Below are 17,185 nucleotides of genomic sequence, written 5' to 3'. Positions count from 1 at the left end.
TGGGGCTTCCTGGCCATGCCCATCCCCCACATCCAACTCCCCAATTGCCAAATCCTCTGAGGAGCCAATAGTACCGTCAGACTTGGCTGTGGTGCTGGAAGTCAGACACAGTGCTCGAAGCCTGAGATCCAGTGACCTGGCGTCCTTCGGCTTAGAGCCTGGAACCCCAGCCCACCTGACTTGGCTGGCTGAGTTCTGTGATGGTGATGGAGAAGGATCCTGAACTCACCTCCTCCCACAGCTTCACAGGAACAATTTCTTCAGAAAAACACCCCAATGGGCTGAGTGACTCCTCTACATCAGGTAAATGAGAAAAATCCCACATCGAAGCAAGTGGGAGGGGCTGCAACACGATCTGATCCTAAACCCAAGAGGTGGCCACCCACCCAGGAGGGAACCAAACCCTGAGATTCTCTCTGAGGAGGGAAGGGTTTGAACTCCCTCCCCCCAAGCCAGGTACCCCGACTCTTAAGACCTGCACCTGAGAAGTGAGCCCCCCACATGGCTAGTTTAGAAAGACAACAGGGATTATTCCATGAGACCCATAAGACCACTACAGACAAATAACTTAAAGGGTGCATGTGCTGGGAGTCACCCACCCCAGGGACCAGGGACCAGACAGAGATGGCCAATTGAGAGGTGCCCTGACTTTCTGCAAAAGAGGCTTTTTGTCTTTTTTTGCTTGTCTTAAAGCATTATCTCAGAGTTCCTGCTGTGGCACCATGAGTTAAGGGTCTGGCATTGTCACTGCAGCATCTGGGGTCACTGCTGAGGTAGGGGTTCAAACCCCATCCCTGGCGCAGTGGATTAAGGATCCAGCATAGCCTTAGCTGCAGGGTAGGTCGCAGCTGCAGCTCAGATCTCATCTCTGGCCCAGGAAATCTATATGCAATGGGTGCAAGCAAAACAACAACAACAACAACAAAAGCATTATTCCAGCGGGGCCGGCATCCGCTTTATCACACATCTAGAGTCCGCTCAAATATTCACCAAAGACGAGGCCAGTGACTGCATCTTTGTGTCCTCCCTCTTCCTCATGCCAGGTGACTGGCATCTCCCTGAAAGGAGCTCCTAGTTCACCAGGCACCCTAATTTTTACAGCCACTTCCCAGGAGACTTCTCTACTTTTCCAGGCTGGTGGGCAGTCCGCACTCACACATGTGGGTCCTGCAGGATTTTAACAAATGGAGAAAGAGCTCTTAACCATCAAACACTCTCAGGGTACAGCCTCACAGATGGAGGTACCCCCATCTCTCTGTGAAAGAGACCTGTTGGCACATCTCCAGAGCTGCAGTCTTAGGAGCAGCCTTCTAATCAACACACCCATAAGGACGGATGTCAGTGCTCTGCAGGGACCTTGGAAGGTGGAGTCTGTCTTTTGCACTTGCACTGTGACCACCACCTACACGTGTCAAGCACAGTCTTGACATGGTCACAGCGCAGGCAGTGATGGGCAGGGATCCCTGTTCCCATTATGTGATAGGATGCAGACATGGATTGCTCCCCAGACCCCTCATCCTCCCGATGAGAGAGCTACATAAATTACTCTGAAATTGGAGTTCCTGTTGTGGCTCAGCAGGTTAAGAACCTAACTTGTCTCCATGAAGATGTGGGTGTGATCCCTGGCTTTGCTCAGTGGGTTAAGGATCTGGTGTTGCTGAGGGCTGCAGCGTAGGTTGTGGATGTGGCTCAGATCCAGTGTTGCCATGGCTGCCTGCAGCTGCAGTTCCCACTTGACCCCTAGCCCAGGAACTTCCATATGCTGCAGGCGTGGCCCTTAAAAGCAAAATTGAACAAACAAAGCCAAAAAACAAACAAGGCAACTTTGAAATTGTACTGTGAACCCTTTTGCAAGAAGGTTAAAAGTTATTGCTGAAGAAAAAGACAGTTGAGGTTCAGGAAAGAAGATCAGAATCAAAGATAGACTCAGAACATCCAGGCAGCATGGAGGCTGGAGGGGGATCAGAACCTCCCAGAGGGGAGAAGGTACACACCTCTGGGGTCTCGGTTTTTGTGGCTGCCACCCAGTGGCCACCCCGTGGCCACCTGGCTCTGGGTATGAGCAGGGCTTGCACTCATGGGACTGGAACAAATTGAAAGATGGGTCTTGGCAGGCACCCAGCCCAGAGCACAGTAAAGACAGATTCAAACACACTCCCAGTCTTTCTATGGACTGGGCTGGGGGTGGGGGCAGGCTTTGGGTCTGGCACACTTACAGGGGCCATTGGAGGTGCTTTCAGGGATGAAGGGTGGGCGCCAACTTTGTGCTCTCCCTCTGCCTCCCTCCAGCTTGCTGGAGTCTCCCAAAAAGGAGCATCTACCCTCGTCTGATGTCCCAGTTCTTGGTGCTGTTGCTCATGGGGCACCATAAGATCTCCTGGCCGTGGGGCCAATGGGACCAATGCTCATGGCTTCTATAGGACTGCAACAAATGGACAATGTGTCCTTAGCCAGCTCCCACCCCTAGGATCTGGTGAGAGCTAATACTGAAGCCCACAGTCACCCAGTATAAGAGTCTTATTAGCATATGTGCCTGCCATGGCCCAACGGGCAGATTCCTAATTAAACAAGCATCTAAAGGCCAACTGGGGACCCTGGAGGGTGGGTACTCTCTTCATGCTCCCCCTCTGCACTGCCATCTCCCATCGGGGAGGTTGTACCCAGTTCTGCTGCCCTGGTTTTTGTGGCAGCTGCCCAGGGATGCCCCTTGATCCGGTGGATAGTGGACATGGCATTGGTGGGTCCCATTGGACTGTAATAAATGGAGTGGTGGTTCCTGGCTGGCAACCACCCCAGGGCGTGGTGCAGAGACTGCAGGCTGCAAGACGCCCTGTTTTTCTGTGAAAGAGGCCTGTGTGCTTGCCTTGAAGGTCTGGCCTGAGTGGAAGGCAGACTTCTGGTTTGGCACACATCTAGGGATCTGCTGAGGTGCCCTCCAGGGATGGAGGTTGGTGGGCACCATCTTTGCATTCTCCCTCTGCCTCCCTCCAGGTTGCTGGTATCTGAGAAGGAGGTGTATCAGAGCGTTTTCATAGCTGTGGTCTGAGAAGCAGGGTTCTAATTAAATACAAATCTAGGGGACAACTACAATCCTGGTCAGAGTCCAAACCTGACTCCATATTGCATCTATTCCTTCATCTCTCAACTTTGTGCTCTGTTGCCTGTGCTGAGTCAGGCTGGCTCTACACCTTTTCTAAAAGAATGCTGCCTATTGCCTGAAATATACAGGATCGTCATTCTCAAGGATCTGACCTTAGAAGGAATAACACTTTTCCATTCCTTTAGAGATAAAAAGTTGCAGAACAAAGAATATCATTTGTTTTATTGGAGGTTTATAGGAACATTGTGGTCAGACCTACCTGGATAGCTGCAAGAATAAAGGATTCCTGCAAGAAGAAGTTTGCAACAATCAGCCACACCCTCTCCCCTTTTAGTGTAAAGGAAGCCTGAATTCTAACTCAGATAAGATCATTCTTTGAGACTCTAGTCCACCAGTATCTTGGTCTGATGGGTTTCTCAACAAAGCCACTATTCCTTCCCCAACAACTCATTCCTCAGTTTGTTGGCCTGCCATGCAGTGAGCAATAAGAGCTTAGATGTGATAGCAAAACTAAGCCCTGGTTCTTTGAAATGATAAATACAGTTGACAAACTTTTAGCTTGACTCACCCAGAAAAAAAGGAGAGACAACTTATATAAAGAAAATCAGAAATAAAGAAGATATTATGACTGATGCCACAGCAATACCAAGCATTATAAAAGGCAATGAACAATTATGTACCAGCTAACTGGCTAACACTGAAGAAGTGGACAAATTGCTCAAAACATAATTTACCAAGATTGAATCATGAAGAAACAGAATATCTGAACAGACTGGTTACTAGGAGGAGACTGAATCAGTAATCAAAAGCCATCCAACAGACAAAATTCTAGGACCAGACAGTTTCACTGGTGATTCTATCAAATATTTAAAGGATTAATACCACTCCTCAAATTTTTCCAAAAAGCAGAAGAGGAGGGAAGAATCCTAAACTTTTTTTTTTTTTTCAAGATGAGCATTACTCTGATGCCAAAGCCTGACAAAGATGCCATAGGAGAATAAAATTACAGGTCAATATCCAAGATGAACATAGAAATAAAAATCTTCAGAAAAATATTAGCAAACCAAATCCCATAATCCATTAAAAGGATCGTACACTTGATCAAGTGGGATTTACCCCAGGGATGCAAGGATGGTTGAACATCCACAAATCAATGTGAAAATGATGTTAATAAAACAAAGAATAAAATCACATGATTGAGACAATAGATTTAGAAAAAGTATTTGACAAGGTTTAACATCCATTTTTGATAAAAATTTCTCAATATAGTAGGTATAGAGAGAACCTACCTAAACATAATTTAGGCCATATATGAAAAGTCCAGAGCTCACATCATACTCAATAGTGAAAAAGCTAAAAGCTTTTCCTCTAACTTTAGGAACAAGACAAGGATATCTACTCTCACCACTTTATAAACATAACATTGGAGTCTTCACAGACATAGAGAACAAACTTGTGGTTTCCAAAGGAGAGGGGGAAGGGAATGGGATGGACAGGAGCTTGGGGTTGGTGGACACAAACTATTACATTTAGAATGGATAAGCACTGAGGTCCTACTGTGCAGTGCAGGGGACTATATCCAACCTCTTGGGGTAGAACATGATGGAAGACAGTATGAGAAAAAGAATGTGTATTTATAGGTGTGTGTATGAAAGAGAGACTGGGTTACTACGCTGTACAGCAGAAACTGACACTATTGTAAACCAACTTTATTTAAAAAATTTTGTTTAAATATTGAAGTTCTGACCAGAGAAATTAGCTGCAAAAGGAAACAATGAAAGAAAAAAAGAACAAAAGAACGAATGAAAGAATGAAAAAAAGAACAAAAGAAAAAATCAAAGAATGAAAAAAGAGGAATCCAAATCAGAAAGTAAGAAGTAAAACTGCAACTATTTGCAGATGACCTGAAGAGTACAAAGAGAAAACTCTAGTGACTGTTAGGAATAAAAAATGAATTCTGTATGGTTGCAGGATACAAAATCAACACACAAAAGTCAGTTACATTCAGATATACTAACAACAAAATATAGAAAGAGAAATTAAGAAAGCAATCCCATTTATAATAGCATTAAAATGAGTAAAATACTCAGAAATAAATTTAACCAAAAAGGTGAAAGATTTGTACACTGATAACTATAAAACACTGATGAAAGAAATTGAAGACATAAATAAGGTGGATTAGAAGAATTATTGTTACAATACTACCCAAAACAATTTACATCACAGGATACAAAGTTAATACACAGAAATCGACTGCATTTCTATATACTAACAACAAAAGGTCAGAAAGAGACCCATTTACCATCACATCAAAAAGAATAAAATACTTAGGAATAGGAGTTCCCATTGTGGTACAGTGGAAACAAATCTGACTAGGAATCATGAGGTTGCAGTTTCGATCCCTGGCCTCATCAGTAGGCTAAGGATCTGGCATTACCATAAGCTGTGGTGTAGGTGGCAGACGCAGCTTGGTTCTGGCATTGCTGTGTCTCTGTCATAGGCTGGCAGCAACAGCTCCAATTAGACCCCTAGGCTGGGAAACTCCATATGCCATGGGTGCAGCCTTAAAAAAAAAAAAGACAAAAACGACAAAAAATATAAAATCCTTAGGAATAAACCTACCTAAAGAGATAAAAGGCCTATAGTCTGAAAACTCTAAGATGCTGATGAAAGAAATCAAAGATGGCACAAATAGATGGAAAGACATACCATGCTCTTGGATTGGAAGAATCAATACTATCAAAATGACTATACTACCTAAGGCAATCTACAGATTCAATGCAATCTTATCCAATTACTAAGGACATTTTTCACAGAACTCAAACAAAATATTTTAAAGTTTGTTTGGAAGCACAAAAGACTCAGAACAGCCAAAGAAAAACGAAGCTGGAGGAATCAGGCTCCCTGACTTCAGGCTATACTACAAAGCTACAGTCATCAAAACTATGTGGTACCGGCACAAAGACAGAAATATAGATCAGTGGAACAGGATAGAAAGCCCACAGTTAAACCCACACACCTATAGTCAACTAATCTATGACAAAGGAGGCAAGAATATACAATGGAGAAAAGATAGCCCCTTCAATATAAGGGGTGCTGGGAAAATTGGACAGCCACATGTGAAAGAATGAAATGAGAACACTCCCTATTTATACATAAAAATAAACTTGAAATGGATTAAAGACTTAAATATAAGGCCAGATACTATAAAACGCTTAGAGGAAAACATAGGCCAAACACTCTCCAACATAAACAACAGCAGCATTGTCTCAGATCCACCTCTTAGAGTAACAACAATAAAAACAAAAATAAAAAAATGGGATCTAATTAAACTTAAAAGTTTCTGCACGGCAAAGGAAACCCTAAACAAAATGAAAAGACAACTTACAGAATGGGAGAAAACATTTGCAAATGAAGTGACTGACAAGCGATTAATTTCCAAAATTTATAAACACCCACTACAGCTCAATACCAAAAAAAACCCAAACAACCCCATCCACAAATGGGCAGAAGATCTAAACAGACTATTCTCCAAAGAAGACATACAGAGGGCCAAAAAACACATGAAAAGATGTTCAACATCACTAATTATTATAGAAACGTAAATCAAAACCACTGTGAGGTACCACCTTACACCGGCCAGAATGGCCATCATCAAAAAGTCTACAAACAACAAATGCTGGTGAGGGTGTGGAGAAAAGGGAATCCTATTACAATGTTAGTGGGAATGTAAATTGGTACAACCACTGTGGAAAACAGTATGGAGATTCCTCAGAAAACTAAACATAGAATTACCATTTGATCCAGATACATGGACTCCAATGTTCATTGCAGCACTATATACAATAGCCAAGACATGGAAACAACCTAAATGTCCATCGACAGAGGAGTGGATCAAGAAAATGTGGTACATATACACAATGGAATACTACTCAACCATTAAAATAAAAGAAGTAATGGCATTTTTACCAACATGGATGGACCTAAAATTATCATGCTAAGTGAAGATATTCAGACTGTGAGACACCAACATCATATGCTATCACTTACATGTGTAATCTAAAAAAAGGACACAATGAACTTTGCAAAACAGATACTGACTCACAGACTTTGAAAAACTTATGGTTTCCAAAGCAGACAGGTTGGGGGGGGGGAATGAGCTGGCGGTTTGGAATGGAAATGCTATAAAATTGGGATGTGATGATAATTGTACGACTATAAATGTAATAAAATTCATTTTAAAAATCTACAGATTCAATACATTCTCTGTTAAAATTCCAATGGCATTTCCCCCCCCAGAAATAGAACAATTGGTCCTAAAATTTGCATAGAGTCACAAAACATCCTGAATAGTTAGAGCAATCATGAGAAAGAACAAAGCTGAAGGCATCACACGTCCTGATTGGAAACTATTTTATAAAGCTATAGTAATCAAAACGGCACAATATTGGCATAAAAACAGACACACAGGTCAAAGGAACAGAATAGAGAACCCAGAAATAAACCCATGCATGAAGGGTCAATTAATTTACAACAGAGAAGCCAAGAATATACAATGGGGAAAGGAGAGTCTCTTTAATAATCATTCTGGGGAAACAGGATTACCACGTGCGAAAGAATGAAATGACCACTCTCTTACAAAATACACAAAAATTAACGAAAATGGATTAAGCACTTGAATGTAAGATCTGAAACCATAAAACTCCTGGAAGAAAATACAGACGATAATCTCCTTGACGTCAGTGTCGGTGATCATTTTTTGGATTCGACACCAAAAGCAAAGGCAACAAAAGCCAAAGTAAAAAGTGGAACTATATCAAAGTAAAACGTTTCTGCACAACAAAGGCAACCATCAACACAATGACAGTGAACCTACCAAATGGGAGAAAATACTTGCAAATCATGTATCTAATAAGGGATCTGAACAGATATTTTTCCAAAGCAGACATATAGATGGCTGTCAGTTCCATGAAAAGGTAATGCAAATCAAAACCATAATGAGGTATCTCCTTACCTCTGTCAGAATGGCTATTACTTTTTAAAATGACAAGTGTTGGTGAGGATATGGAGAAAAAAGAACTCTTATGCGTTGTTAGTGGAAAGGTAAATTGGCGCAGCCACTGGGAAAAACAGTATGGCGATTCCCCAAATAATTAAAAATATAACTACCTTAAAATCCAGCAATTCCGCTTCTGGGTATTCATTCAAAGAAAACAAAAAACACTAATTTAAAAAGACACAGGCACTCCCATATTCACTGCAGCATTATTTACAATAGCCAATATTTGGAAGTAAACTAAGTGTCCATCAATAGATAAATGGATAAGGAAAATGTAGTAGGTATAGGTATGGATATGTATTTAATGGAATATTATTCAGCCATTTGTGAACAATATGGATGGACCTTGAGAGCGCTGTGCTCAGTGAAATAAGCCAGACAGAAAAAGACAAATATCATATGATCTCACTTATACGTAGCATCTAAACAAACAAACTGAGCTCATGGTTAAAAGATATAAACCTCCAGTTGAGTCATGGAGGTTTACTATAGTTAAGAATACTGCACTGCATATTTTAAAGTTGCTAAGAGAAGATATTAAAAGTTCTCATCCCAAGAAAATAAAATTTTGTAACTGAAGTGACAGATGTTAACTAGACTTACTGTAGTGTTCATTTCACAGTGTATACAAATATTAAATCATTATGTTGTACACCTGAACTCAACTATGCCTCAATAAAAAAGATATTCATTGAAATAATATTTATAATAGTAACAATTTACAAACATCTTGTTAAAAGATAAATAATAAGAGGGAGGGGCTTATGCTGAGTCTAAGCATTGTGACTTAGGACACCCGAATGAGGAGGTCAATAAGATCCCCCCTCCTGCCAATCTCTCTGGCTCTGGAAGTGAGTCAAGGTGAAAAACCATTAAGTACAGACTTGAGTGACTGGTGGGGCTGGGAAAAATACCATAAGGACCTACCTGAGTGACTGGTGGGGCTGGTTTGGAGTCTTGAGTAGAAGATTAGGAAGACATGAAAAGTTTTTTTTTGTTTTTTTGTTTTTTGTCTTTTTGCTATTTCTTGGGCCGCTCCTGCAGCATATGGAGGTTCCCAGGTTAGGGGTTCAATCGGAGCTGTAGCCACCGGCCTACCCCAGAGCCACAGCAACGCGGGATTCGAGCTGCGTCTACAACCTACACCACAGCTCACGGCAACGCTAGATCGTTAACTCACTGAGCAAGGGCAGGGACGGAACCCGCACCCTCATGGTTCCTAGTCGGATTCGTTAACCACTGCGCCATGATGGGAACTCTAAGACATGAAAAGTTTTGATCTCCATTCTCTACCAAGAAAAGACATTTCCATGACCCAAGGTGTAGCCTTGAGAGGAAAATTGTGAAAGTGTGAAGGAAGGCAATTCTGATGATGTTGATGATGATTTAATACTTATTGAACAATTAATCATCTCCAGGCACTGTGCATCAGGAACAGTAAGGATCTCACCACAACTGTATGAGGTAGGGTCTATTTTTTGCCCGATTTTATAAATAAAAATTACCCAAAGTTATAAGGTGGTTAAGCAGTATTGCTGGGATTTGAACCAAGATTCCAGTTTAGAGTCTGAATCACACAAGTGCCCCCAACCTGACCAGTCCAGTATACACTAGTGATCTAACCCTTTTCCTCCAGCTTTGAAGAGGAGAGGAAGTGGTAAAAGTGCAGGATCCTGGGTGGCAGGTCTTACAGAGATGGGCAGAGTCATACCTCCAAAGTTTGGGTTCTGGAAGGAGTGGCAGAGGTGTGGTAGTGGCAATAATTTATGGGCATATGTATATAACATTCTGGTCCTGGTGGGCACACAGTAGTGGAACCATCTTCCCAGGCCCTGAATTCAGCCTCCCAGCAACAGGCTGCCAATTCCCCTTGCCCTAAAGAGGGCTCTGTCAGTGGATGATGGATGTTCAAAGAAGAATTCTGTATGACTCGCTCTTTGGTTTGTTTCCCTCCAGGAGCATTTCTAGTTCAGGAACTAAAAAACAAATCAATCACCTAGTAGAAATACAGGAGAATCCTAAATTTAGGCCTCATAAACAGAAATACTCTAACATGACTGAGAAATCTGGTTTCAAAGCAAACACTGTTTACCCCAAGTGAGTAACACATAACTTAGATGACGTAAAGGGATGACCATGTTCAACCACCCCAAATTTAGGCTCTGTCCATATTTAGATAGCGAGTAGTTATCATAATATTTTTATCATTACTACTCAGTCTTGAGGAAAAGAGACTTTCTAGCAATTTTAGGGTTGCTTGAGGCTGGAGATCCAAGTCAGGGTTGCTACTGTGGGTTAACAAAGAGTCAGGTATAAGGAGACACAGGGGAATGGATGGCCAACCTAGAAAGGTGCCCTCAAGAGCCATTACAGTCTGTTCTTAGGATGCCTCCTGCAAATGCTCCCTGACAGCCAGGTCTCTGTCGACGACCACAGCCCCCTGGTGACAAAGCTGCAAAATACTCAATGAAAACTTCCCTCCAAATCCTTCCAACAAACTGCCTCCTCTAAGCCCCTCAGCACCGCCTCACTCAATGGTCATATTCAACCCACGCTGGAATGTGAAGGTTACAGAATGAGTGGCTCACACCAAGATTTTGAACGCAGCCAGCCCCAAACTACTCTAGAGTTGAACTTGGAACAAAGTCATCCATCAGCACTTTTCTAATTCAACTGTCTTAAATTAAGGCTTCGTGCCAGCATCAGAATGAGCTCAGAGAAACGCAAACAGAGCTGATGCCAGGGGATTCTTGTGTGCGAGCATGTTGACCATTACAAAGGGGGTTTTGTTCAGCTCCATGATAATCCAACAAAAGAACAGCCACGTTCTAGATGTCGAGTCCGCTTACCCTTCAAGGTAAAGATGAATAAAGTGCTGCCTGCAGACTCCTCATCAGGTGACTCCTGCGACTGACCCAAAGTGCACAAGCAAGGAGGAGAGAGCAGAGGATTTCAGCCTAGGAACTCAGGTCTGTATGAGGTCGGTAGGGCATCAATCAATGTAATCAAAAGCACGTGACTCTTGAGCAACAGCGTCGCTGCACCTGCTTTTCTCCAGGTCATGTGGGTCTGAGATCCACCGCACACGTGATGCTCAGGGAGGGGAGGCAGGGCCACCAGTTGCTTCAGCATCAGTATCACCTGGAAGCTGTTCAAAAGCAATCCCCACTACGTCCTTATGCCATCAGAAACTCTGGGGATGAAACCCTGCAGTCTACAAGGTAGCAAATCCTCCACTGGTTTTAACGGAAAGCCAAAGTCTGAGAACTACCGTGATGCTTTTAAATGAAGCTCCAAAGACCACTGAAGGAGGAAACCCCCTCGTGTTGCAATCAAAGAAGTGATTGAAGAAGACTGTGTTTGGGTGGACTCAGGAAGGACTACCTACTGGTAAAAGGGATGTATTTGATCAAGTGCCATGAGTCATTATGGCGGTAAAATGGTTTTTTTTTCTCCCCTTGTCAAGATGTAGCATTGAAAAATAAAATATTAGGGTATCCACCTTCCAAGAAAAAGACTAAAGCCAGAGTTCTTTCCTAGTTGAATACTTTTGTGAGGTTATCAGTAATTGTGCTGTATATTTCAGGAGCTTGGCCACTGAAATACTTCTATTCCTCAGAAAGAAAATATATTTTGCTTGTCAGTGCTATTCTTCTCATAAACATACGCTGTTAAATCTGTGAGAGTTTACACATTAATCTACTGCTTGACCCAAGCTTTGTTATGTTAAAAAATTTTGGACGTCATTTCTTATTTACAGTTTTCCTTGCTTAGAACAAATTTCTTTTGGTGATTACAGGGTGGAGGGCTTACCTATTAGCCTTTAAATTTCCCAAGTTTGCTTATTTATGAGCATGTCTGAGCCAGTGGGTCATGCTCCCAGGTGAATTATACTATATTGGTTTTGTAAGATCTGGTTCAGAATTTGATATCCAATAATAGAAAGTAACACAAGCCATCACATTAAAACTAGACTTTATTACATTTGCTTGTAATTTAGTTTGTTTATGGTTTATAATCTCACATACACGCAGAAAATATATTTGAAGCTCAAAGAAGTTGCAGCAGATTTTATCCTAACAGACATCTGTCCACTTCAGATACTGCAAACAAACATCCTTTATGACGGAGATGGTATTTTTTGAAAGTTTACTAGAATTCATTTAGAGCTTATGACTAAAAAGGTATGCATTCCATTACAGTGTTGGAAACTAAAGATGAAATTTTAATTAAAGACAACCTGACATTTATTGCATTATAAACAAAACAAAATTGCATTATAAAGTTAATAAGTTAATGTGCTGAAAGACACACAGCCTAAGATAAAAATATTTAATTTACAAATCACTGTAGAATACAACATAAGAAGCAAAATGAAGCCACACATTGATTTCTGAAAGATTTGGAGATTCTTAACTCATATTTTAATATTTTGTTCATATATAGCCAAGAGTAAAAGGGAAAGCCAACCTAGGGTCAGTCCAAAGTTCTGCAGGAGAAACATCAACCAGGGTCGCCGCGTTTGAACATGAGTCATTTCAGGAAGCTAAAAAAAGAAGAAAAAACCAGAATCAGATCCAGATATATTCACTGCTGGGAAAAGTTTGGTGGGAAAACATGAGAGACTCTGTTATTGAGAACTTAATATCCTTTCCATTTCCCAAAACAGTTACAACTGTTTAATACCTACTCCTACTGCAGTTTTAAAAACGCAAGGGAAATAAAGCCATTTGATTGTTGTTGGAAGGACTCTGGTGATGCCAGAAGTCTTAGATTGCCGTCGTTATCAATGGAAAGCAAACCCAACTCTTCCCTTTATTTCTGATAAAGGCTTACCTGTGAACTAGAGAACAGATGAAACATATTCTTTTTGATGGTTCTGTTAGGTATATGAAGCTGCTAAATGCACTGGCAATTACCAGGTATATTAGTGTTTCTTTTCAAAATGATGACCAAGGTTGCCTGACCTTGAAAGCAATAAAGTCATCATCTCGTAGGGCTACCCTTTTTATGTTTGTGACAAGCCATAGCACAGTTTAAAGGGAAATGTTCACACAAGCATCTTGCAGAAGGTCAGAGTGACTGAATCTCTTTTATGAATCACTTCTGTTGGAGCACAGGTTCAACGCGGATTGGAGACTTAACCTTGGCATTACTAACGTTTGGGGCTTGATGACTCTGTCCTGTGTGTTGCAGGATGTTTAGCAGCATCCCTGGTTTCTAGCTATTAGATGTCAGTTGCACCTCTGCCCCTAGTCATGACCACCCAGAATGTCTCCAGACATTGTCAGTGTCACCTAGGGGGTAAAAATCACCTGTGGTTGAGAAGGATTATTTTACCCCGCAGGAAAATATAAAATATGTGAGAGCTTTAGTTTTATGGCAATGGAAGACAGGCCGATGTATTTTTTAAGGCTTATATAAGAGCACTCTGAATATTTCTCCATTGTCACTAGCAAAATCAATGGATAGTTCTCCATGTTAATTAGCAAAACTGATGGAAAGAGGATTAAGATTATTGCAAGCTACTCTGTCCCAGCAGGGAGCTATGCAATCAGAGACAAAGTAGGATCCAAAAGGAGGCTCTCCCGGATGGATAACCTTAAATTATGTGCCATTTTGGTATTTTTCTGCAGGGTTTAAACATGAAGTTAATTAGCCATGCTACTATAAATACATCCTTTATGGTTCATTATCTATTATAAATTTAAAATGACATTTTGAAAATCCGTAGAATGCAGTATCTTTTCTCAAAGGGCTTGGTTCTGATAGCACTTGTGAAGGATTAACAAGACACATGCATCAGAGTTGCCCCATTTCCTTTGATTCTCAATAGTTTGTAAGTCATTTTCAATAATTTACTCCCAGACTGGACAACATAGACAACAGAGTTGCCTTTTGTCTGAGTAATTTATATCTCAAACTCTGTCTGTGAGACACAATTAAACCATCTCCGATCATTGTAAAGGCTCAACCTTTGAATAACCTTATTCCCAAATATTGATATAAGACATTGTATATTTCACTCTCTTCATTGTTTTTCAAACAAAATAATTATCATTTACAAGATGTGAATGAATGAATAGCTTATCTCAGCTCTGCTGTCTTTACGGCTACCTGGCTCTTCGTCTCTGATAAAGCAGTAGAAATAGTTTCTGGAGTGATTTACTGGGCAAATATTCATAAAATAAGGACCATTTACTGGACACATCAGGATTATTTAGAGTGAATTGTTGGGGAGAAAAAATATTTCGGACAAGAGATAAGCATGGTGGTGAAAATGGTTCTGGTTCGATAGATAGAACTTGAGATTTATTTTCACACCATCAGTGTTTTCATGAACCTACATTTGCATTAGCTCATTTTCTGATTCCTATCTTTGCCTCAAACTTCCACTCAGGATCTTTGGTTGGGAAGAAGTAGTTCTTGATTAGGACAAGCTGAACAGCCAAAAATTCTTAGATACAAAAAAACCAACCAACCAACCAAAAAACAAAAACAGAGATAGAACTAATATACTGAGCATTCCTGCAAATCTCAACCATTTTCTGTCAGGACTAAATCCAGAAATGCCACAATTTTAAAACAATTTTTCTATCTATCATTTTTCTCACTAGCCTAAGCTTATAGATCTGCTTATCCTGCCTAACACATGATAGAATTGAATACATATGTTTATAAGAGCATCCATTCTCTGCCAATGGCCCCAGTCCCAGTGAAAACACCAGGACGCCTTTGTTCTGAATATGTAAATGTCATTCCCTATAAAAAAAAAAAAAAAAAAATCCTCATGAGTATTTCACAGTTCCAGGAGCCACATGCTAGCTGAAATTCACCTCTGTCTTACTTCGGCCAATACATTTCTAACAAATTAAAAAAAAAAAAAAAAAGGAAAATGCCAACACTAAAAATGTCCAGTTAGGCATAATATAGTCACTGCCTGTGATGAAAATAGGTAATAGAATATGTTGATACCATGCTGCCTTTGTCATTAAAGATATCCCATTGCCAATTCGGTTTTTAATAGGCGCTTAAAAAAAAGCTACAGCAGACTAATTTTTGAAGGCTATAGAAACAGCCAAACAATGAAAATCAACATTTCAAAGAAGTTTAAAGAGATTCACATCCTGATACGGAAGCTTTGATCTTAAGTTGGGTGGCCTGTCTGAACTTTCCGTGTCCACGTGGTTTGGTAAGAAAACCCAGCTAAAGTAGCTTTGGCGACAGTACTTGGCACTCTGTGGATGATTATGGATGACATATGAACCATAATGTCTCTTGGATACATACCAAAATACCAGAGAGTTTTACAGAAAGGCTTTCCAAAAGATACAAATATAAAATGCCAAAGCTCAAACCACATCTGATGACAGCATTTCACTTGCTCTGAATCAACCCACATTTAAAAAATCATTGCAGTCAGCAAACTATGAAGGAAAATCAAGGTTCATATGAATTAATCTTCAAGACCCTCTCTTTTGCTTGTTCCCTTTTTTAAAATTCCCAACAAGAGTTTAAATGCCACCATTTTCCCCTGGCTTATAAGAAAAGTCCACTTTTCCTCCAGGGCAATTAACTTCTGTTATTGAACAATTTTACAAATCTTGATTTATGCCCTAAGACTAGAGGGGGTGAAATGATGGATAGAGTATGTTGACACTGAAATAAAAGGTAGGGAAAAAAGAGAAGAAATGTTAGCAAAACAACCTTGCCCAGGGAGAGAACTAGGAGAAATACTCCTCGGATTCCTGCCAGATATTTGGAAACCTTGAAGTAGAAAGTAATTTCCTTTTGAACCTCCATACTTAGCAGGTTCCCCAACCCAGACTAATGAATGTCAGGACATGATAGTCAAGGAGTTAGTAATTTTCTGGAAAATAATCTTTAAGATGCAACTCTTCAAGTTCTTTTTTTTTTTTTTTTACATTTTCAATCAGGCACAGGAAAGAAATTCCCTGAGATGCATGAAGTCCATATATCGACTGTGACCTGTTTACAGATAATGGTCCTGCAAGTTCTAATAACTAATTGAGGTGTCATTATGATGGATAGCTGCTAATGAGGGTTTCTGAACATTTTACAAAGTGACAGTAAATAAATGTTTTAAATTTGAGTCTATCCCCATAGTTGTATTCCTAGTCAAGCTGAAACTTTATTTTTTAATTTTATGGCCACACCCACCACATATAGAAGTTCCCAGGCTAGAGATTGAATCCAAGCAGCAGTTGTGGCAACATGAGATCTTTTAACACACTGTGCTGGGTCAGCGATCAAATCCACACCTTCACAGTGACCTGAGCTGCTGCGGTTGGATTTTTTTTTTTTTTTTAGAGCCTCACCTGCACACATGAAAGTTTCCAGGCTAGGAGGATACTGGCCAGAATCTGAGCTGCAGCTGCAGGCCTATGCCACAGCCACACAAATGAGAGATCCAAGCCTGCGCCTGCGACCTATGCCACAGCTTGCAGCAATGCCAGATCCTTAATCCACTGAGCAAGGCCAGGGATTGAACCCGCATCCTCATGGACACTAGTCGAGTTCATAACCTGCTGAGCCACAACAGGAACTCCCTGCTGCAGTCAGATTCTTAACCCACTGCACCACAGCAGGCACTCCAAGATGAAACTTTGAAATGAATGTTCATAGAGAATGTGAGAGCACATCAGGAAGGAAAGCGGACAAATACTAATATCATATTATACCATGCAGTAATTTACATCAGGGAAGGCTTGTCATGAAGAAGAATGGTCTATAAAACATCCTCTGAGGAAGTTCTTGTCGTGGCTAAGCAGAAATGAATCTTTCTGCTGTGGTTGCTGGAGCTGTGGTGTAGGTCACCGATGAGGTCGGATCTGGCATTGCTGTGGCTGTGGCCGGCAGCTGTAGCCTGGGAACTTCCATATGCCGTGGGTGCAACCCTAAAAAGCAAAAACAAAAACAAAACCTCTAAAACTAAGTTTGACTTCATCAAAATTTAAAACTTTTATGGAATGAAGGACATTGTAAACAGAGTGAAAAGACAATCC

The 17,185-nt window shown here is 40.9% G+C and overlaps 1 protein-coding gene and 1 long non-coding RNA gene across 4 annotated transcripts in view; both read right to left on the bottom strand.

The window, feature by feature from the left end:
• LOC146399501 (uncharacterized) overlaps nt 1–11,337 on the bottom strand; it is a 36,119-nt gene extending 24,782 nt beyond the window's left edge. The window contains exon 1 of the long non-coding RNA XR_014818233.1: nt 11,009–11,337. This is a non-coding gene — a long non-coding RNA (uncharacterized LOC146399501). The remainder of the gene's footprint in view (nt 1–11,008) is intronic.
• Nucleotides 11,338–12,117: 780 nt separating this feature from the next.
• The window catches only part of SLC39A12 (solute carrier family 39 member 12), an 80,754-nt gene continuing 75,686 nt past the window's right edge, over nt 12,118–17,185 (bottom strand). For all 3 annotated transcript variants that reach the window (XM_003130728.5, XM_003130727.5, XM_084980208.1), the window contains one exon: nt 12,118–12,705. In XM_003130728.5, coding sequence (XP_003130776.3) covers nt 12,577–12,705 — 129 coding nt within the window. In that variant the 3' untranslated portion in view covers nt 12,118–12,576. The remainder of the gene's footprint in view (nt 12,706–17,185) is intronic.

This window comes from Sus scrofa, chromosome 10, assembly GCF_054392235.1.
Source record: "Sus scrofa isolate SSC_HxYL_T2T_F1_AM1 chromosome 10, Sscrofa_HxYL_maternal_Yorkshire_Landrace_v2.0, whole genome shotgun sequence".
Classification (NCBI taxonomy): domain Eukaryota; kingdom Metazoa; phylum Chordata; class Mammalia; order Artiodactyla; family Suidae; genus Sus; species Sus scrofa.
Note: the sequence above shows the minus strand (reverse complement) of the source record. Positions and strands in the feature narration are given on the sequence as shown.